The sequence below is a fragment of the Manis javanica genome, chromosome 7 (assembly GCF_040802235.1).
Source record: "Manis javanica isolate MJ-LG chromosome 7, MJ_LKY, whole genome shotgun sequence".
NCBI lineage: Eukaryota > Metazoa > Chordata > Mammalia > Pholidota > Manidae > Manis > Manis javanica.
The window spans coordinates 49546951-49570093 of NC_133162.1; the positions used below are offsets into that span (position 1 = coordinate 49546951).

Sequence of the window (23143 nt, forward strand, 5' to 3'; positions counted from 1 at the left end):
TGCTAGGTTAAATTGGTGCTTTTCATGTTTCATAGATGGATTTAGCATGTGTAAGATAGATCAAAATTCTTAGAGTTCAAATCGTGGTTTCATACCTAATAGTTGTGTTATTTTAGGCAAGTTGCTTAATTTCTTGGTAAATGTTTCCTTATCTACTAAATCGGGTTGATAAATCCCTGAGTGAGGATTAAATGTTTCCTGCATGTGGAGCAGCTAGAACTCATTGACATAGTAAATGCTTACTAAATAGTTACATTTTATTATTATTCAATATTTACATTTCTAATTTCTGAAGTATTATGGTAATAGTAGCATTGTTATATTCTCAAATCATTTTGATATACTGAAATATCACAAAATAGCTCTTACATAGCTATTGAACCATATCACTATTGGTATTTTCCTGTTTGGCTTCAGATTGCCAATAAGGAACTATTGGAATTTCTGGAGTACAAGAGTGTTTGGTTCAATAGTTTAACTCTGCTACCTTGGTGGAACCAATATTTTAGAGGAATAACATACAAAAAGCAACTTGAACCTAGTTTTCAAGGGGGAACTTTTGGAAACTGACAAAATTATTATAAAATTCCTTCCTAACAACAAGAAAAAAATCCCCAAGTAGTTAAGAAAATTCAGAAAATGGAAAATATGAAGGGCTATTTTCAAATATAAGGTATTTAAAAAATTTCAAAGGTGTATTATTAATCTTAGTCATCTGGTACTGCTTCAGCAATACAGACAGAACAGTGAAATAAAGGAGATGTCCTTGAAGCAGACTGTAATGAAGGAATGTGTTTGGGCAAACCATGCAGGTGGCATCTGGCTACAATCCATTTTTTTCTTTTTTTGTTGTTATCATTAATCTACAATTACATGAAGAACATTATGTTTACTAGGCTCTCCCCTTCACCAGATCCCCCCAACACACCCCATTACAGTCACTGTCCATCAGCGTAGTAAGATGCTATAGAATCACTACTTGTCTTCTCTGTGTTGCATAGCCCTCCCCCACATTATACATGCTAATCGTAATGCCCCCTTTCTTTTTCCCTGCCCTCATCCCTCCCTTCCCACCCATCCTCCCTAGTCCCTTTCCCTTTGGTAACTGTTAGTCCATTCTTGGGTTCTATGAGTCTGCTGCTGTTTTGTTTCTTCAGTTTTTCTTTGTTCTTATACTCCACATATGAGTGAAATCATTTGGTACTTTTTTTTCTCTGCCTGGCTTATTTCACTGAGCATAATACCCTCTAGCTCCATCCATGTTGTTGCGAATGGTGAGACTTATTTTCTTTTTATGGCTGAGTAATATTCCACTGTGTATATGTACCACATCTTCTTTATCCATTCACCTACTGATGGACACTTAGGTTGCCTCCATTTATTGGCTATTGTAAATAGTGCTGCGATAAACATAGGGGTGCATATATCTTTTTCAAACTGGAGTGCTGCATTCTTAGGGTAAATTCCTATAAGTGGAATTCCTGGGTCAAATGGTATGTCTATTTTGAGATTTTTGAGGAACCTCTATACTGCTTTCCACAATGGTTGAACTAATTTACATTCCCACCAGCAGTGTAGGAGGGTTCCCCTTTCTCTACAACCTTGCCAACATTTGTTCTTGTTTGTCTTTTGGATGGTGGCGATCCTTACTGGTGTGGGGTGATAGCTCATTGTGGTTTTTATTTGCATTTCTCTGATGACTAGCGATGTGGAGCATCTTTTCATGTGTCTGTTGGCCATCTGAATTTCTTCTTTGGAGAACTGTCTGTTCAGCTCCTCTGCCCATTTTATAATTGGATTATTTGCTTTTTGTTTGTTGAGGTGTGTGAGCTCTTTATATATTTTGGATGTCAACCCTTTATCGGATCTGTCATTTATGAATACATTCTCCCATACTGTAGGGTACCTTTTTCTTTTATTGATGCTGTCCTTTTCAGCTTGATATAGTCCCACTTGTTCATTTTTTTTTGAGAGGGCACCTCTCATATTTATTGATGAAATGGTAGTTAACAACAATAAAATTCTGTATAGGGGAGTCAATGCACAATGCACAATCATTAATCCACCCCAAGCCTAATTTTCATCAGTCTCCAATCTTCTGAAGCATAACGAACAAGTTCTTACATGGTGAACAAATTCTTACATAGTGAAAAAATTCTTACATGGTGAACAGTATAAGGGCAGTCATCACAGAAACTTTCGGTTTTGATCATGCATTATGAAGTATAAACAATCAGGTCAAATATGAATATTCATTTGATTTTTATACTTGATTTATATGTGGATCCCACATTTCTCCCTTTATTATTATTACTATTATTATTATTAATTTTAATAAAATGCTGAGGTGGTAGGTAGATGAAAGATAAAGGTAGAAAACATAGTTTAGTGTTGTAAGAGAGCAAATGTAGATGATTAGGTGTGTGCCTATAGACTATGTGTTAATCCAAGCTAGACAAGGGCAATAAAACATCCACGGATGCAGAAGATTTCTCTCAAAACAGGGGGTGTGAAGTTCTAAGCCTCACCTCTGTTGATCCCCAATTTCTCACCTGATGGCCCCCCTGCGACTGTGCCTGTCTTAGGTTATTCCTCCCTTGAGGAATCTTACCCGTCTCAGGCTAACCAGTCATCTTCCGGGGCCATACAGGGAAATGTAAAGTTGGTAAGAGAGAGAGGCCATATTGTTTGAAAAGGTTAGCTTTTCTACTTCTTTACAGATTTATGCCCTGTGGCTTCTATGTCAACATTTGTCTTGAGGTATCTTTACCACTTGGAGGAATTATGATACTCGGTATATTCAATATGAGGCATGAATTCTATTTAAGGGTTGTAATTAGGAAGGAAGAAGAAAAGCTATAGAAGTAGCAGGCAGAAGAAAACATGGGAAGATTGATTATTTCTTTGACATATCTTCTTGTAGAGTAACTTAAGCATGTATAGGTTTTAAGCTACTAATTAAATTGTGCACACACATTAACATAATAGGAATACAGTTACATAACCAAAGCAGACCTATAATTACTAGCCATCTCCAGTGAAACCAAGAAAACCAGTTAGGCATCCTAGGCATTTGTGAAAATTTATCTATGATATGATGGATATTGTCCAACTGTACTTGAACAGTCTGAGAGAAATCAGACAAATTAAAACATCCCATTCCTGGGAACTGTTCACATCCCATATGTTCTTTTAACAGTAGATAGTCTGTAGTTGTAAGATTTTGGAGCGCTACAACTTGCACTTCTAATTCTTGGTTGAGTTCCAACAGTATAGATCCAGTCAAATTTGTTGTTTTACTGTATGCACAGGCCAGCTTAGATATCTCCTTCTTCATTCCCATGGCAAGTCCAGGAACCGGTGGGATGAATGCAGCTACAGCTGTAGCAGCACCTGGATCTTTGTTGAGGTTTTTTGATGATCATCTTCTGGTATGAGTCTTCCAGAGAGTACTGATGTTGGAAGCTCTTCTTCATATCGTATCTTAGTTCATTTTCTGGGTAGCCAAATTAGGCTTTGATCCTCTGTATAAACACAAACAGACCCTTTGCCCATACTTTGATATGCCCTTTATACCATTGTGTAGAACTCATTGGAGGTCACCACACAGGAACTGCTTTTTTTTTTTTAAGAGAAAGGAATATTATCAGAAAAATGTACCTCCATAGCCGATCATCTGACACCCTTTAAGTGATCAAAATTAAGGATATTTAAAGCATGCATTAATCATTGATTTACAGTTAGTTTTATCCTATCAGGGAGTAATCCCCCTTTTCTTTCTTTTTTTTGTTATCATTAATCTACACTTACATGAAGAATATTATGTTTACTTGGCTCTCCCCTATACCAGGTCCCCCCTATAAACCCTTTTACAGTCACTGTCCATCAGCATAGCAAAATGTTGTAGAATCACTACTTGTCTTCTCTGTGTTGTACAGCCCTCCCCTTTCTCCCACCCCCATGCATGCTTATCTTAATACCCTCCTTCTTCTTCTTACACCCCCTTATCTCTCCCTGCTCACCCAACCTCCCCAGTTCCTTTCCCTTTGGTACCTGTTAGTCCATTCTTGGGTTCTGTGATTCCGCTGCTGTTTTGTTCCTTCAGTTTTTCCTTCATTCTTTTACTCCAAAGATGAGTGAAATCATTTGGCATTTCTCTTTCTCCATTTGGCTTATTTCACTGAGCATAATACCCTCCAGCTCCATCCATGTTGCTGCAAATGGTCCACTTGTTCATTTTTGCTTTTGTTTCCCTTGCCCGGGAAGATATGTTCATGAAGAAGACACTCATGTTTATGTCCAAGAGACTTTTGCCTATGTTTTTTTCTAAGAGTTTTATGGTTTCATGACTTACATTCAGGTCTTTGATCCATTTTGAGTTTACTTTCAGGTATGGGTTTAGACAGTGATCCAGTTTCATTCTCTTAAATGTAGCTGTCCAGTTTTGCCAGCACCATCTGTTGAAGAGACTGTCATTTCCCCATTGCATGTCCATGGCTCCTTTATTGTATATTAATTGGCCATATTATGTTTGGGTTAATGTCTGGAGTCTATATTCTGTTCCACTGGTCTGTGGCTCTCTTCTTGTGCCACTACCAAATTATCTTGATTACTGTGGCTTTGTAATAGAGCTTGAAGTTGGGGAGCGAGATCCCCCCACTTTATTCTTCCTTCTCAGGATTGCTTTGGCTATTCAATGTCTTTGGTGTTTCCATATGAATTTTTGAACTATTTATTCCAGTTCATTGAAGAATGTTGTTGGTAATTTGATAGGGATTGCATCAAATATGTATATTGCTCTGGGCAGGATGGCCATTTTGAAGGTATCAGTTCTTCCTAGCCAAGAGCATGGGATGAGTTTCCAGTTGTTACTGTCCTCTTTAATTTCTCTTAAGAGTGTCTTACAGTTTTCAGGTATAGGTCTTTCACTTCTTTGGTTAGGTTTATTCCTAGGTATTTTATTCTTTTTGATGCAATTGTGAATGGAATTCTTTTCCTAATTTCTCTTTCTATTGGTTCATTGTTAGTGTATAGGAAAGCCAGATTTCTGTGCATTAATTTTGTATCCTGCACTTTGCTATATTCTGATATCAGTTCTAGTAGTTTTGGAGTGGAGTCTTCAGGGTTTTTTATGTACAATATCATGTCATCTCCAAATAGTGACAGTTTAACTTCTTTTTTACCAATTTGGATTCCTTGTATTTCTTTGTTTTGTCTGATTGCCATAGCTAGGACATCCAGTACTGTATTGAATAACAGTGGGGAGAGTGGGCATCCCTGTCTTGTACCCAATCTCAGAGGAAAAGCTTTTCAGATTCTTGCTGTTCAGTATGATGTTGGCTGTGGATTTATCATGTATGGCCTCTAATATGTTGAGGTATTTGCCCTCTGTACCCAATTTGTTGAGGGTTTTTATCATGAATCGATGTTGAATTTTGTCAAATGCTTTTTCAGCATCTATGGAGATGATCATGTGGTTTTTGTCTTTCTTTTTGTTTATGTGGTGGATGATGTTGATGGATTTTCGAATGTTGTACCATCCTTGCATCCCTGGGATGCATCCCACTTGGTCATAGTGTATGAACTTTTTGATGTATTTTTTAATTCGGTTTGGTAATATTTTATTGAGTATTTTTGCATCTACGTTCATCAGGGATATTGGTCTGTAATTTTCTTTTTTGCTTATTGAGCTATTATAGACACTGTCTGGTGATTCTTTATTTCTCTCCCTTCTTATTCCTTCTCCTCCATTCTTATATGTTGGGTGTTTTATTCTGTGCTCTTTTGTGTTTCCATTCACTGCTTTTGTGGGTAGTTGATTTTATTTTTTGCCTTTGGTTAGTATTTGGTCGGTCTGCTTTCTTTGCTGTGATTTTGTTTTCTCTGGTGACATCTGTTTAGCCTTAGGAGTGCTCCCATCTAGAGCAGTCCCTCTAAAATACCCTGTAGAGGTGATTTGTGGGAGGAAAATTCCCTCAACTTTTGCTTGTCTGGGAATTGTTTAATCCCTCCTTCTTATTGTGCTGGATACAGTAATCTTGTATCAAGGCCCTTCTGTTTCATTGCATTAAATATATCATGCCATTCTCTTCTGGCCTGTAAGGTTTCTGTTGAGAAGTCTGTTGATAGCTTGATGGGTTTTCCTTTGTAGGTGACTTTTTCCTCTCTCTAGGTGCCTTTAATACTCCGTCCTTGTCCTTGATCTTTGCCATTCTAATTATTATGTTTCTTGGTGTTTTCCTTCTTAGGTCCCTTCTGTTGGGAGTTCTGGGTGCTTTCATGGTCCAATCAATTATTTCCTGCCCCAGTTTTGGGAATTTTTGAGCAATTATTTCTTCAAATACACTTTCTATCCCTTTTCTCTCTCTTCTTCTTCTGGTACCCCTATAATGTGGATATTGTTCCTTTTGGATAGGTCACACAGTTCTCTAAATATTGTTTCATTCCTAGTGATCTTTTTATCTCTCTCTGTGTCAGCTTCTATGCATTCCTGTGTCTGGTTTCTATTCCATCATTGGCCTCTTGTATCTCATTTATTCTGCTTTTAAATCCTTCCATAGATTGTTTTATTTCTGTAGTCTCCCTCCCTACTTTGTCTGTTAGCTCTTGTGTATTTCTCTGCATCTCTGTCAGCATGTTTATGATTTTTATTTTGAATTCTTTTTCAGAGAGATTGGTTAGGTCTATCTATCCACGCTCCTTCTCAGGGTTTGTCTCTGTTAGTCTAGTCTAGATCAAATTCTTCTGCCTTTTTATGGCGATAGACGTAGTTGTGGGGAACTGGTGCATGTGTCAGCTGGGAGAACTTCCTCTTCCTAGTTTGTAGCCTTCCTTTCCTGGGAGAACAGTGACCCCCCGTGGCTTGTGCTGGGCAGCTGTGTGCAGATGGGGTCTCTGATTCTTGCCCAGCCACAGTGAAAGAAGCTCTGCCCTGCTGCTGTGGGCATGGCCAGCCTCAGTCTGCTGCTCCGCTATGGTGGAGCCTGATTGGAGGGGGAATGGGAGGGAGGCTATTTATCACTGTGAGGGGCCTCCAAGCTGTGATGCTGCCCAGGGGGTTAGGGCACCCAGATTTCCCCGGGTTTCCAGCTGCTGAGCTGATTATGCCAGGACACCTCCATCCAGCTGTGGGGTCCCTACCCCTTAAAGACTTTCAAAGAGCACTGTCTTTTCTTTGTCCAAGGGGCACTGGCTGTGAGGACTCACTCACAGTTCTTACTGTCCTGTTTCCCTAGTATCCAGCACACCACGTACTGTGTGTCTGTGCTCTGGTATGGATGGCTAGGGCTGGGTGTTTAGCAGTCCTGGGCTCCCTCTCCCTTCCTGGTCCAACTCCTCTCCTCCCACTGGGGAGCTGGGGTGAGGAGCATTCGGATTCTGCCAGGCCGGGGCTTGTATCTTACCCCTTTCACGAGGCACTGGGTTCTCACAGGTGTAGATGTAGCCTGGCTGTTGTCCTATATCTTCTGGTCTCTCTTTTTGTGATAGTTGTATTTGTTGTATTTTCAAAACTATATATGGTTTTGGGAGGAGATTTCCATTGCTCTGCTCATGCTGCCATCTTGGCTCCTCCTCACTACAATCCCTTTTTTGAAGTTCCTTCATGTGCCTGGTATTTTCACAGTTCCTTTCTAAGGCATTTCTGGTATATGGGTTACTGTGTTTAGTCCCATATGACGTCGGAAATCTGCCATAGATTATTGTACCAGGGATCACTTCTCATCCAAAGTCATTCATGTAGAATGATCAGTAGTCTATAATGTAGACCAACATGAGAGGTCTATACCATCCAGTAGTGATATTCTCTGCAACATATACTAACTGGCCAATTCAGTTAGAACTTCTTTTGTGGATGATATAAAAAAGTTACATAGAAACAGCAATTAATAGAGAAGCTGTACAGAAGCAGGAAGACACACAAAACATGGCAGTAGTGAGGTGAACTAATTAGACAGAAAAAGCTCTATGTAAACTAAGTAATTTTGAAAGAACACAGAGTTTATAATGGCAAGAGAAGAAACAGAAGAAGTATAAAGGGTAATTGAGTCACCATAGAAATATCTGGTAGAAATATATTGGAAATATAGAAAATTTTGCACCTGCTATTTTGAATTTACTATTATGCCACTATTGTATGCATGAAGGATTCCAAGAATATGGACTAGTTTTGTGCTGGTATTCTATATTTCTGCACTGTTGAGGTTCTTTGCCATGCCATTGTTACGTATAGTGAGAATATGGTGTGTAAAGTTGAAAGAAGTAATCATCTAGTCATTTTGAATGCTGTAATCACTCTCCTAGGTAAATTCAGATTTCTAGAATTGGTAAATTTGCATAAATATTAATATTTTTGTGTGTGGTGTAAAATGAAAATGATATATGACAATAGCATCAAACTGGATTATAGAAAATTCATTTTAGTAATAACTTAAACTTCTTTTTTGAAAATAAACCTAGGTAAAATCGATTAAAGAAGTTTGAGATTGGTATGGATTTTAACATTAGAGAAACCTGAGGGCAATTGGAAATTTGAGGGTAACTATTCATTATTTTCTCATGAACAAGTAGATCTGTACATCCAAAGGTATTAGTTCTAATATATCTACTTCATGATGAATTTTATATGTCATGAATTATTTATTTGTGTGTGTGTAGCTCTGTCTTGTACCTCAACCTAATATTTTTTGGATTCGTCATTGTTGCTGTTCATATCAATAGTACATTCCTTTTTATTAATGAATAGTTTTCCCTTGTATTAATGTGCCACAGTTTGTTTACCCATTCTCCTGTTAAATGACATTTGGGTTTTTCTCATTTTATGGGCCATGATGAGTGAGGATATTATAGACATTCTTATTCACAATATGCTGTGGAATTTTTATTTCTATTCCTAATAGTATAATTGCAAGGGCATATGGTAGATATACTAACTTTTTCAGAAACTCTCCTTTCCAAAATATGTATACCATTTTATGTTACTAAAAGCAATGTAAGAAAATTCTGATTGCTCCACTGCTCAACATTTACTATTGTCAGTCTTTTTTATTTTACTCACTCTAATAAACGCAAATTAGTATCTCTTACTGGTTTTACTATGAATTTTCCCATTAAGGTTTTACTATGAAATTTCCCTTTTCATTGCTTATTAGCTCTCTGTATATTTTCTTTTTCATGTATATGTTTAAGTCTTTTGCTCATTTTTTGTATAAAATTTTCCTATTTTTTTTGTTGATTTGTAGTTCTTTATATATTCTTGACATGAATTCTTTATTGGATGTGTGTACTGTGATTATATTATTGTCCCTAATCTGTGTTTCTCCATTTTCTTAATGGTATCTTTTGATAAATTTTGTGAAGTTAATTATAACTTCTTTAGGGTTAGTACTTTTTTGTGTGTCTTGTACAAAGAAAATAGCATTAACTAAATTAAAAGTTTGTCTATTTCAGGTTGTAAAGATACTCTACATTTTATTCTAGTAGCTGAATGGTCTTGTATTTTACCCTTGAGTTTACTATCTATCTTAAATTGATTTTGAGTAGTCCATGTATTGGAATTTTAAATGCTGTTTATTTATTTAAATTTTAGAAATGTCCTTTGCTCCATTTAATATTTCAAACAATTATTTCAGTTTTTCCCTGTCTCATTTTGATTGGTGGCCTCTGGTATTTTCATTTTGATTTCTTTCTTTAGTTGTATTATTGCTCAGTTAAATGGCTTATTATCTTTTTAAAGATTTGTTGAGTTGTTTTGAGGCTGCACTCATATAAACTTTCACACTGTCCACCTCAGGGCCTTTGATTATTCCTTTAGTTTACTAATTTTAAATAATTTTCTATTGTGTTAGTTCAAGGTCTTAATTATATCCTTAAATATAGGGTGTAAGACAATTTGAAGGAAATTTATAAAATTAACTTGTCTTTGGAACAATAACTCCAATATGATTATACAGGTCATCCTTTACTTTTCTTTATTTTTTTAACTTTTACTTTGAGATAGTTGTAGATTCACATGCAATTGTAAGAAACTATATAGAGAGATCCTATACACCCTTTAATTGTAACATCTTGCATAATTACCATGCATTATCACAGCCAGGAGATGAAGAGTAAAGCAAACCATTGACCTTATTCACATTTCACCAGTTTTGTATGCATTACTTTCTATGTATGACTGTCATTTATTTTATTTTTTAATGCTTTTAAGAAGACAAAGAAAATCTAAGGTTCTGGTGTTTTGGCTTGTGTTGATATTTGGTACAATGTGAGTTTGAAAAGCTTCCTATTTTTCATGTCCTGTATAGTTCTCATTCTTACATATAAGTTGAGGCATAGGCCAGTGCATGTAAAACATCATTTTTTTCTTTATTTGTTTATATTTGAAATTCTTGTACTGCTGTATCCTCAAAATTAGATTTTTTTTATCCTGACTGAATCAGTTTTTTTAATCAGCCTGACAAAAATATAATAGTAAGCATAATTCTTCAGTAATTTAAAAATCTTTTTTGAGATTGCCTAGATAAATTTCCCCTGTTGTTTGTTGCATATGCTATATTTACTATCATTCATTACACTTATTTATTCAAAATTAATCCTTTGATTCCTGATGTCTGTCTTCTTGTTTGTAAAGAATATTCCCTTCATCTTAAGCTTTATAATTTTAACCAACACTTTCAATTATCACAGTCTTTCAACCTTCCCAATATTTGGAGATGTTAGATTTCTGACTTTGCTCCCAATCTCTATTTTTAAAACTTCATTTATTTTCTTAGAAAATTAAGGTTAATGAAGAGCATCTGTTCTTTAATTTTGTTGTATTACAGTGCATCTGGTAACCTAGTAGGCTATCTATTTGGTTCTTCCAGGGATCTGTAGGTATTATAAAGAGAATTATTTGTCTTGCTTGGTTGGTATGTGTTCAAAAGCACAAAGATGGAAACACATATGGATGATGCAATGCTTAACAGAAAAGTCAAGTATGATAATTGCAAATGGGCCACTTGCATAAGTTATTGTTGATATCAAAATTGTGATTTGCATTTCCTGACTTTGGTACTTCATTTAAAATGTTAATGATTAACTTCCACGGGCCTTGACTTTTAGATCCTGGAGTTCCATGAGAGAACAGGAAGGCAGAAAGGGGTGATCACAATCTAGACTTTCCTACTCAACAGCATTGAATGTGAAGATTTGCTGTTCTTTATGTCTCTTATAATGGTAACTTTCTTAATATTACCATTAAGTTAACATTATAAGAAAAATACAGAGATACAGGTTACATATGTTAAAGTAATTAAACCAGGAGGCCATTAGACTGAGATGGTTCTGACACCTAAGCAAACTGAAACTTAAGGAGAATCAGTTCCTATAAATATCTCAAAGTTAGAAAGTTGAAACTTAAGAAAAAAACTCATCATAGCCAACTAGGCTTTCTTAATAAAGCAACTGCTTAAGCTGTAGTCAACCAGGTAAATTCCTTACTGTGCATCCACGTCTGCTTGACTGGAGCTTTTCCTGTAGCTCTTGTCAGTGGAGTACAAGGAGATATTTTTGGTGTGGTGCTGCCCAATGTAGATTGATGTTTGCTCAGACATCATAAATTTTCCAAAATTTTATTATTTCAGTTTATTTTTTAATACATAGTATAGTAATAGGCAATACATTTGTTAAAATTTAGGGATATATACATATATATATGTAAGTACATATGACACACACATGTATCCATAACCACACACCCGTGTATATATGTGTATATGTTAAATTGGCCATACTTTATTATCATTGTTCCCACTTTAATATTTATATCCTCTTTTCTTAGAATAGCCGACAGAGGAATTCAAACTTCTTCTTGGGAAATAATTCAAGGACATACACAGAAGTAGTTGACTGTTAGTAGTTTATTGGAAAATAAGAGTTTAAAGGAAAAAGAATGTACACATCCCAGAATTGAACTAGGGCACCCTGGAGGGTGAGTTGGCCGGAGGGTACAATAGAGAGCCTTTTTATGTGAGGGGAGATGAATATTTATTAAGTGGGAGTAGGTTTCAAAGGAAGCAGGTGGAGTCTTGGAGTTATAACCGCATCTGATCTCAGTTACCTTCCGAAGGCCTGCCTCCTAGTATCATTGTCCTGTGGGGTAGTGTTTCAGTTATGAATTTGGGAGGACAAACATTCAGTCTATAACAATCATCATACATTGGTTTTGTCTGTTATTTTTTAAATTTAGATAAATAGAATCAAATAGGTACACTTTTACAACAGGTTTATTTTACTCAACTGATTTGTGAGATTCAGCTATGGCATTTTGTTGAGCAAGGTTCATTCTTTTTTTTGTATAGTATATATATTGTATATTATATTCTTACAGTAAAATAAACTAAAGAAAATGTTTTTTCATATTGTCCAAAAATTTCTCAAGCCCCCCCAAAATTTTCCAATATATTTATTGAAAAAAATCTGCATGTAAGTGAGCCCATATAGTTCAAACCTGTGTTCAAGGGTCAACTGAATATGTACATAAATCACTGAAATTGTTTAATTACAAGCCTACCTATTTATCTAACTTCATGCCCCTCTCTCCCCAAATAAATTACCAGTACAAATTAAAGAAATACCTAATCCCTTACTCTAACCTTCAATCAAAAGAAAGAGGAAAAGGAATTTAAGATGTATAGGAAGTTAAGACTTAGAAATATTCCTTTTAATTCTCACTTGCCAGGAACCAAAAGCCAGCAGTACTATATATAGTTTTTAAACTTTTTTGAGTCACAGATCCCTTTCATTCACATAATTCTGATGAAAGCTATGGACCCTCTCCCTAGAAAAATGCGTGAACACATACATATAGAAAAAATAGTGCAGTAGTTTCAGCTTCATACATTTTGTGAAGTCCAGGTTTATAACCTTAATAGCTTAAAAGTTTCTTACATATTTAGGCAATGTTCATCACCCTAGGCTGTGATGTTTAAACCAATTGTCAATGATATATAATCAGTGTAATCCTATTCGTAATATAACATGTTTTCATTATCTTTTGTGAGGAAACTGGGACATAGGACTTTCTAATTTAGCTATCCTCACTCTTGACAAGTTTGACAAGCTTATTTCCTATAAGTATGCAAATAAATTATCACCTGCAAGTAAGAACTTAACTCAAATAAGGCAAAATCTTTCTATTTGGTCTGTTAAGTGTATATTGCAAACATGAGATCTTAGATTTGACTGAAGCCATTTCTTCATTGTATCTTGTTACCTGTTTTATCTGAAATTAAACCTAGATTTCAGAGAGTATAATGAGCTACTTTTAATTTTGTGAAACACAGTAGAAATTAGATGGATCCTATTTATCTTCCACATATAACCTAAGTAATACATTACATGGGGAATATAGTGCTCAAAGCTTCTGGATTCCATTTTTTAGATTTATCACTGCCCATAGGATCTTTATGTTTCTTTCTTTTTTTCACTATTTATAAATGAAGGACATAACCACCAAGTTCACACAGAAAAAGTAAGCCATAAACACATGATGTTTTCAGACATATTTGGATCAAAAGTGTTAAACTACAGTCCTCGTATTATATACATAGCCCATTTTTTCCATATATGTATGGAATTTCTAATTAAGTGAGGCCTTCAATTTTAACACTTTTTAAAAAATATACTGATTTACTTTCCTTAGCTCTATGGAAAAAAATGACTGCACACTGAGAAAATATAAGCAAACATTTAAAAACTTATATCATAGAAAACATAACTGTTTTCTAAATAACCAGCTCAAACTAAAGCCTTTAATATTTTAGAAAACTGTTATGGTGATATTTACAAAAATGTTATTGTGAAGTAGAGACAGCTACATGTGTTATACAGATAAATATTCTAAAGAGAAATATAATAATCACATTGCTACACATTACATTTACCTTTTTATATTATATTCTTACTTAAATGGGAAAAAAACTTAAACTATTATTAATATAGTATATACATTTTTTCTATTCAATCAACATACAAATAAATAATATTTTCCTCCATTCTAAAATAATCACATCATGCAACCGTATTTTTTTTAAATTTGATCTCATTCTTGTGGTCTGCTGCCACTAATAACATTTCATGGTTAGTCTCTTTTTTAGGATCTACCATGTCTTTATACCTCTCTCTCCCCATGATGTCTCTCCAGGTATGGGCCCCAGTTAGAAGCTGGTCTGTAGGAGCTTACAATGCATTGAAAGATGTTTCCTTTATCTTGAATTATTTTTATGATAGCTATAATTGGAATCCAGATAATGCAGAACATAATCATACATCAGCGTAGAGCAACCCCCCAGTCAGGGTATGCAATTTCAGCGTAATCAACTCTATGAAATTTCACTAGTGACCAGATCAAAATTGTCACCAAAAGGAGAGGCATAGGACAAACAAGCAAGTTCTCTACCATAACCAGAAAATCCATCTTTTTGCTCCAATCATAATTTCTGTATCTTCAATGAATCTGTTCCCTCCATAAATCCAGATGATTCCTAGTACTTCCAGTATAGCTGCAATCAAAATGCCCCATCCAGCACAGAAAAGGTCAATCAGATGAACCCAGTAATTTCCAGCCTACCAAAAAAATGTCAATTACTTCTAAGTATATTTTAAATTATTTTTATGATTGATGAGGTATTCAAATTAAATCTGTTAATTTGATTTTAATGTATCATCTTCCTTGGCTTCAAAGGAATGTTTTCAAATGTAAACACAAATGTGTCTTTAAATAGCTCCAAAATAATTCACCTTTCATTCTACACTGTCACTGGAAAAAGAAAAAAAGCATTCAGAATAGTTGATTATCAAAATGATATGCTTTGTCTGTGGGCTCTGTAGTATCTGCCAAGAAATATAGTGTATGTTTGCAATCTATAACTTCATTTTAATTGGAAAAATTGTCCATTATTGGGCCTCCTCCTGCTCTGTAAAATATACTTCCTATTGAAATTGTGTTACAATGGGGAAAAATCTGGTCTGAAACTCAGAAAACCTTGATCCAAGTTAGGCTTGTGATTGTCACTAAGCATCCTCTTAAAACCTTGGTTTCCCCATTTAGATAATAAAAAACATTCAGACTACTGTTTTACTAATGAAAAAATACTACCTGAGTAACATACACGAGACCAAGGAGAAACAAAACCTGGCAGCAGCCCAGCTTTATGGGAATACTCATTTTCTTCACTTTGGGAAATAAATCTTGAATTGTTGTTGTAATCATTTCTTCACAAGAGAAGAAATGACATGTTATATGTCAGCTCATTTGCTGATAGTTTTAATCAGAAAATTCAACTTCTGTTCACCAGATTTATAAATACATGTTGAGCATATACCCTGGGCCCTCCTCCTTGCTTTTAAAAATTCACAGGGTCCTTTCTCTTGGCAGTCACCACTTGTCAGTTCTGGCAAAAATCAAAGGTAGCTCTTTGTTGGTTTGAGAGTTGACTTTGTACTGAAGGCTTTTCTGCAGTCACCACATTCATAGGGTCTTTCTCCCTTATGAATTCTCTGATGTTTAATCAGTGGTGACTTCTCACTGAAGGCTTTCCATTTATAGGGTTTCTCTCCTGTGTGAGTTCTCTGATGGACAATAAGGGTTGACTTTTCACCAAAGGCTTCCCCACATCTTCTGTATCCATAAGGTTTCTCTCCTGTATGAGCTCTATGATGGACAGAGAGATGTGATTTTCCACTGAAAGTCTTATTGCATATGCTGCCTTCATAGGGTTTCTCTCCTGTGTGACCTCTCTGATGAACAAAGAGGTGTGACTTTCTCCAGAAGCTTTTACCACATTTAGTGCACTCATAAGGTTTTTCTTTTGTATGAGTTTTCTGATGTTTAATGGGGGCAAGCTTCTCATCAAAAGCTTTCCCATGTTTATTGCACTCAGGTTTCTCACCTGTATAAGTCTTCTGATGTGTAAGGATGGACTTAACCACATCTGATGCCTTCATAAAATGCTTGTCTAATATGTATTTTTCCATATCTAATAAAGTGGTATGAACTTTTAAAGGCTTTTGCACATTCACCACATACAAATGGTTTCTCTGCTGTATGAGTTCACTGATGTTTAATCAGAGGTGACTTCTGGATAAAGGTTTTCCCACATTGGCTGCACTCCTAGGGCTTCTCCCCTGTTTGGGTTGTCTGGTATGCAATAAGGGTTGACTTCTGGCTGGCTAAAGGCCTTTTTTCACATTCACAGCATTCATAAGGTTTCTCTCCTGTAAGAGTTCTTTGATGTACAACAAGATTTGCTTTCTGGATAAACACTTTTCCACACAGAAAATTCATAGAGTTTCTCCCCAGTCTGAATTCTCTGACTTTTATTGAGGTTTTGCTTATGGTGGAGGGCTTTTCTATGTTGATTGGGCTCAGCTAATTTCTCTCCAGGTTGAGCTTTACCAATATTAGAACAGAAGCATAATTTCCAATATGTCCTACATTCATAGACTTTCTTTCTTACACAGATTCTATTTTGACTAAGAAAGTTTAAAGTATGTTTTGAACACTTTCTCCATGAATAATATTTAGAGAGTCTGTGTCGTATAGAAACAAGGACTATGCTTGGATAAATAATTTTTTCTGCATGCTCTGAATTCCTGGTCACTATTATCCTTCAGTGATTCCTTATCTATGAATGCAGTTTTCCACAGAAGTTTGTCTTGGCTTTCCTTGTGGTTATCTATCTGGTCATCCACATGTCAGAATTCTGGGCCAGTTGTCCACGGACCACACTGAAGAGTGACAGCATTCCAGACAGACTTCTTTGGGATGGGCCCACGGAGTGGCCACTGTGACAGCTGCTCTCATCCTGGCCTCAGTGGGGGAGTTCCATGCCAGGGTCTCTCCATCTGCCGTCCTGACCTCTCCTCCTCCTCGCAACCTGAAGATCACATCTGCTTTGGCAACTGGGTGCCCCGCGGAGACCAGGTGGCTGTAGTTCTCCAGCATGGTGTCCCTGTACAGGTTCTTCTGAGCACAGTCCAGATGCTCCCATTCCTCCAGGGTGACGTCTACAAACACGTCCCTGAAGGTCAACGACTCCTGGGACATGGCCATGCTGTTCTGTAGGGAATGAAGGATGGAGGCCTCCTTCTGAGGCCTCAGACTGGGTCTTCTGCAGACTAAGAGAGCCCTGGTGCAGACGCGCCGGAGTCTGAAGTCGTGAGCTGTGGTCTCAGTTACGCGCCCTTAGCGGGCACTCAGTCAGCAGGTGCTGAATGAATCAACAACTCAGTAACTCGGGGATGCCCGGGCTTGCCAACCAACACTCACCCCCACGGCCTTGTCACTCACTCCCCAGGGCACGAACCTGTCACCCCTGCCCCTCCGCCCCCAGTTCATTCATTTTTATTGTTGGAAAAAAGTAAGTCTCTGGCAATTATTCATAGTGCTGCTATGAGCATTTTTTGTATATTCTTTTTAGCATACATATGCGTACGTTTCAATGGATATATATCTACAGGTGTCCTAGGCCAGCAGCTCTGATGTATTCAGCTTTAGAAGATACTAAAGCTTTCTATCAATTTTATATCCACCAGAAGTGCATGAGAATTGATTTTTAAGTTGCTCCACATTTTAGCAAACTTGATAGTGTTAATCTTTTTCATTTTAGCCATTCTAGTTGATATGTCCTGGTACTGCATTTTAATATGCATTTCCTTAGGCATATGGACTTTGAGAACCATTTCATATGTTTATTGATTTTTGAATTTCCTGTTTTGTTGAGTATTTATTTAAATAAGACTCAACCTTTTTTAAAATTAGTTGTCTGATTTTTTATTGATTTAGATGATTCTTATACATTCTATATACTTATTATTGATCAGATAAATGTATTATGAATACCTTCTTCCACTCTATGACTTGCTTTTCATTTAATGGCTTATTTGAAAGAAATAGCTATTTATTTTCATAAAACCTAACATATCAGTTGAGCTTTTCCTTTATGGCTAGTGACTTCTTGTCTTACTTAAGAAATAGCTGACAAACTTCAAGGTCAATGCGGTGCAGAGGAGCTTGCTTTTCCTTTCATATTTAGCTATACAATCCACCTGGAATTGACTCTTGACTATATTGTGAGATAAATGTCAAGGTACCTTTTCCCCATGTGGATATCCTGTAGACCTGTTTAACAATTAGTAAATCAATCATCTTTTTCCCTTAAGGTCGACTCTGTCATAAAGTAAGCAATTGAATGTATGTCGATCTGTTTCTGGACTAACCTAAAGAGAACTGACATCTTTACAATACTACATCTTCTAGTGATTGAATCTGGTGAACTGTATTCATTGTCTATTGCTGCACAGCAAATTACCACAAGTTTAACAGTTTAAAAAAACAAATTTATTATCTCACTGATTCCATGCGGTCTGGATGTAAATTAGCTGGTTTCTGTGTTCAGGGTTTCACGGGGCCAAAATCAAGGTGTTGGACAGGACCAGTATCTCATATGAGCCTTGGGAAAATCATCACTACCTTTAGAATTCAATTCTGAAAACCTCAGACTATACAGTGATTAGCACACATTGTAGGTTGATATTCCTTTTGATCCCCCTGGATCCCTCTCCTTTGTTTAGATTGTGAAACAGAATATCTTCCTTAGAAGCATTAGTATAGCATTAAGATAATTTATTCAATAGTGCTAATTTGGTCTTTTGAAATCTGAGAGTAAGGAGGAGGAGTAGAGAGAATGGGGGCTTTGTCTGTCAGATAATTGTGAAATTCAACTTTCTCATTGTTGGCATCCTTACAAATAGAGCTAAATCATACACATATTTGTGAATAATTGGATAATAATTGCTAGTTTGTTTACTTTAGCTTTGTAGTGAGCTTTCTCTAGTAAAAGGGGAGGATAAAATAAAGTAACTTTATTAGTTTAAAATATACACTCATTCCAGACATTTTATTTACCCTTTACTCTACAGACTATGTGATTAAAACCACAAATTATATTGTGAAACTATCATATTATAAGAGTAAACAGCATTAAATTCAGAAGCCAAAAAGTCAAGCTCTGGTTGTGTCAGGTAACTTTCTTAAACCTTCATAGTTTAGGAGCCTCCTTACCCCACCCATCCACTAAAGTGTTTCAGAGTATGACTGCTGGCTATTAGGACATTTCAAATGACTTCATCAGAAATGAAGAAAAGTACTTGATAATTCAGTAAATTTTATGAATTTTTTCTTATGAAACTATTTTTAATAATTTGAAAAAACTTTTCAAAATGAAGTTAGATTTCAGAAAATAAAGGAAATCACAGTGGAACTAAATTGAGATTACATTTGAAAAACTGTTAGAACTGTAAATTTCAATGTATAATGCCATTTAATTGCTACCATCTTATGTTTAGCTCGTATCTTAGGAGAGCCACATCTTCCCTTCTGGAGTTGGAAATTTCTTAGTACTTAAACAAAAACATACTAATTAACTTTATAAAGCCCTTTATTGCATCCTCTTCTTAATTATATTATTTAAGCATAACTGAACAAGGGAAAATAGCATCAGTATCTAGCTTTCCTCTATATCCATCTTGTGGGAAGAAAAACTGAAAAAAAAATTCTCAGCTTCAATAAAATAGTTTAAAATAAATTTATTATAATTCACATTAATATCATACATAACAAGCATAAAAAATGCTATATGGCATTTCCAAACACCAAGGCTTGGGGAGAATTGACAGTAGTAGTTTAAGTTCCAGAGGCAGTGGAAGAGCATGGACTATGAAATGCAGCAGGCATAAGTTTGAATCAACACTGGGTAAGTTTTCATTGATCTGAACACTTCCCACTAAATATTTATCTGGCCAATAACTGATAGACTGGAAAATTTTTATGTGTAAGCTTCAGTTACCTTATCTGTAAAACAGGTCAAATGAAGATGTGTAATCACTTATTGGCAATCCTAAAATTCAAGCAAACAAATCAAAATATTTCTGAAAAACAGAAGCTATTCTTAAAAATTGTTTGGTGGTAAAATTTGTACCACTTGTCATGAAATTAATGGACAGTCTTTTTTTTATTCCATCTAGTGTGAATTATCATAACTTTTGTTGTTGAACCATTAGTGCAGTGGAAAGAGAAAGAAATCCATTAGTTTCCAAAATACAAAAGAATATAAATTTCATAACACATTTTGCTCAAAAGGGTTTCTATAAAATAATATGTTTGTTTACTTACTTTTCATAAATACAACAGGACCTAGTATGCATTGGAAGTAAAAGAACAAAAGACTTATTTCCTTTCTATTTGGTATTATTATTTAGATATTTCGATTTTTATTTCTTGTTTTACCTGGCTCATACTGATTTTTCTGATTACCCAGAAATATTACAAACAAAAAACTGTGAGTCAAATTGTACTTCACAGGGATGGTCTAAAGGTCAGCTTAAGGGACTCAGAGACAATTTGTGATAGTTGTGGGGTTTTTGTTGTTTTTCTGGTATCTCAGGATGAGAGCAAGGATAATAATGAACTTTGTAAACCAAATATCTAATTGTCTACCTCACCAATACACCAAATTAAATAAATAAAATAAGATTAGGACAGTTATTACTGAGTACATTTAAAAAACAAGAACATTTGACCAGATGAACTTTGAGTAGCAGAGAATACCCATATAGAAAAGAATTTTATTTTGAAATATGTGCTGCCGTATGAATGCCTATAACATTTGAGTGCACTTATTTGTTTTTATGCCCTTCTGCTAGATTGCAGGACCTGTGAGAGTAAGGTCAATTTTTTTCTCCTCTTTCTTTCTCTTTCTTTCTTTCTTTCTTTCTTTCTTTCTTTCTTTCTTTCTTTCTTTCTTTCTTTCTTTCTTTCTTTCTTTCTCTTTCTTTCTTTCTTTCTTTCTTTCTTTCTTTCTTTCTTTCTTTCTTTCTTTCTTTCTTTCTTTCTTTCTTTCTTTCTTTCTTTCTTTCTTTCTTTCTTCCTTCCTTTCTCTCTCTCTCTCTCTCTCTCTCTCTCTCTCTCTCTCTCTCTCTCTCTCTCTCTTTCTCACCCTCCCTACCTACTTCTTTCCTTCCTCCCATCCCTCCTTTAAATCCAACTTCTTTAATATATAGTTAGCACTGAATTGTTTTTTAATAATTGAACAAATGCATGAATGAAAAAGGACAGTAAAATAAGAGAATCATTTTGGATTTATGGCCAAAAAGACAGAGTTTGAATTAAAATACGACAAGCTAACAGTCCAGATATCTAAGTAGCAATGCAGGGAATGAAAAGACATTTTGAATGAATGGGGGGTGGGGTGGAGGGAGGGGGCTTCCTTAATTTATCAAGTACAGGGTGCTTATGACTCTTGGTTATATACTGTTTAGAGGTAGCATGTCATCTTCATAAAATTGTTCAGAATCATGAATAAAATAAAAAGTCATAAAGAAATATAATCAAAAGAGAAAAGAGGAATCAAACCAAGAGAAAAAAAACTAAACAGAATCGATGGGTAGTTGAAAAAGATAAGAGACTGCTACTTTCTAGAAAAACTTTCAAAGCTCTGAAAAGAATAGTCCAAAACAATGTATTTTATTTCATTAAAGTGAACCAATTTTAACTAAAATAATAAAGGTCCAATGACCCATTGATTGGACAATAACCTAGGTTGTAAAAATGCCAGGCTTTCTCTTGTAATTTGTATTCAACCCAGAAGCATCTGGCTTTCTGTCTCTCTTAGGGCAAACCTTAAATGCAAAATAATTACTTCCAAGCACTGTGTTTCCAAATACAAGTTCTTTGTAAAATTGTGTGTGGCTGACAAAATTGACCTACATACCCACACTAACCATTTTACCAGAGATTTTATTTCCCCCTGACATATTACATTTCCTTTTTAACACAGTCAAAATTCCTGCTTTGAACTGAGGATTCACAAATTTATCTGACTTATCATTCATCATTCAGCTATTTTGTAATTTAATGGAATGATGTTCATAGCTTCTTGAAAACCATTAATACATACTATTTAGTTGGATGGTTGACACAGTGAGATTTAATAATAGCAGTACTGAATTTAAAGTGAGATGAGTCAGATGTGACTTTGTAGAGACCAGAGAGAAGCTCACTAGTTGGTGATATCTCAGTGCCGTTACCATATTCTTTGGACTTAAAAATTAAGCAACTCATTTTTCCCCTCCAGGGCATTGAAGATTGATAGGATTATAGTCACTAGCCTCTGCTAACATGGCCACAAAACATTTAAATTGAAATCAGAATGTTTAATTTTTTTTATGATCATGGTCACAAACGCAGAGTGGCTTAGAAACCAGTATCAGCTGCCTGTAGGTTGGGACCCCTTGAGGAAAGTTTCTGTATTAAGCCAGGTTATTTAGAAGGTGGCTTGGTGAATGTGGAATCAGAGTCAGATAAATTGGTTGGATGATCTAGTGCCATCAGTTCTGTGCAATCCCTGATGAGGTGAAACACTGGCCAGGTGAACTCAGGTTACCAGGTCAGGGTGCGTACTCTCCTGAAGAGTGCTGGAGACGCACCAACAACCTATTTTGTTTTCTTCAAAGAGCGTAAGCTGAAATATGTTTGAGATGTTTTCTCCAAATTATAATCACAAAACACTTATGTCTTTCTGAGGCAACATCTTGAACATCTTATCTGTGTTTAGAATCACATTTTTACAGAAAATTTCCTGTTATTTCTGCATCTGGTAAATCATATCCATGTTTCTCTATTTGCAGATACTTTATGCTTAAGTCTTATCAGTGACTATTGTGGTTGTCTATGGATGCATTAACAAATTTCCCCAAATCTCAGTGGCTTGAAAGTCCATTTATTTCACAGTTTATGCGGATCAGTAATCCTGGAGTGGCTTCACTCGATGGTTGTGTCTCAGGTTGTCTCATGAGGCTCCAGTCAAGGTGTTGGCTGGAGTTACACAGTCACGTGCGACTCAAGAATCTGGTTCTAAGATCACTCATGTCGTTGTTGACAGGAGAATTCAATTCTTCACTCTATAGGCTATTCACAATATGACTTTCCCCACAGCACATGATAAGAGAGAGGGGGGTAGAGAATGAGAAAGTGAGCAGAACAAAAGCCACAGTTTTGTAAAAGTGACGTATTACTAATTTTGGCCATATTTTGTTGGTCACATAG

The 23143-nt window shown here is 35.7% G+C and overlaps 2 protein-coding genes across 7 annotated transcripts in view; one reads left to right on the forward strand and one right to left on the reverse strand.

Annotated features, from left to right (window-relative positions):
- CTNNA3 (catenin alpha 3) overlaps positions 1–23143 on the forward strand; it is a 1703691-nt gene that overhangs the window by 1383156 nt on the left and 297392 nt on the right. The window lies entirely within an intron of this gene.
- Positions 15442–17092, reverse strand: LOC140850526 (zinc finger protein 674-like). The gene is given in 5 exon segments (XM_073241656.1): positions 15442–15966; positions 15968–16313; positions 16315–16613; positions 16615–16774; positions 16869–17092. Coding segments are annotated over 5 exon segments (1554 nt in total).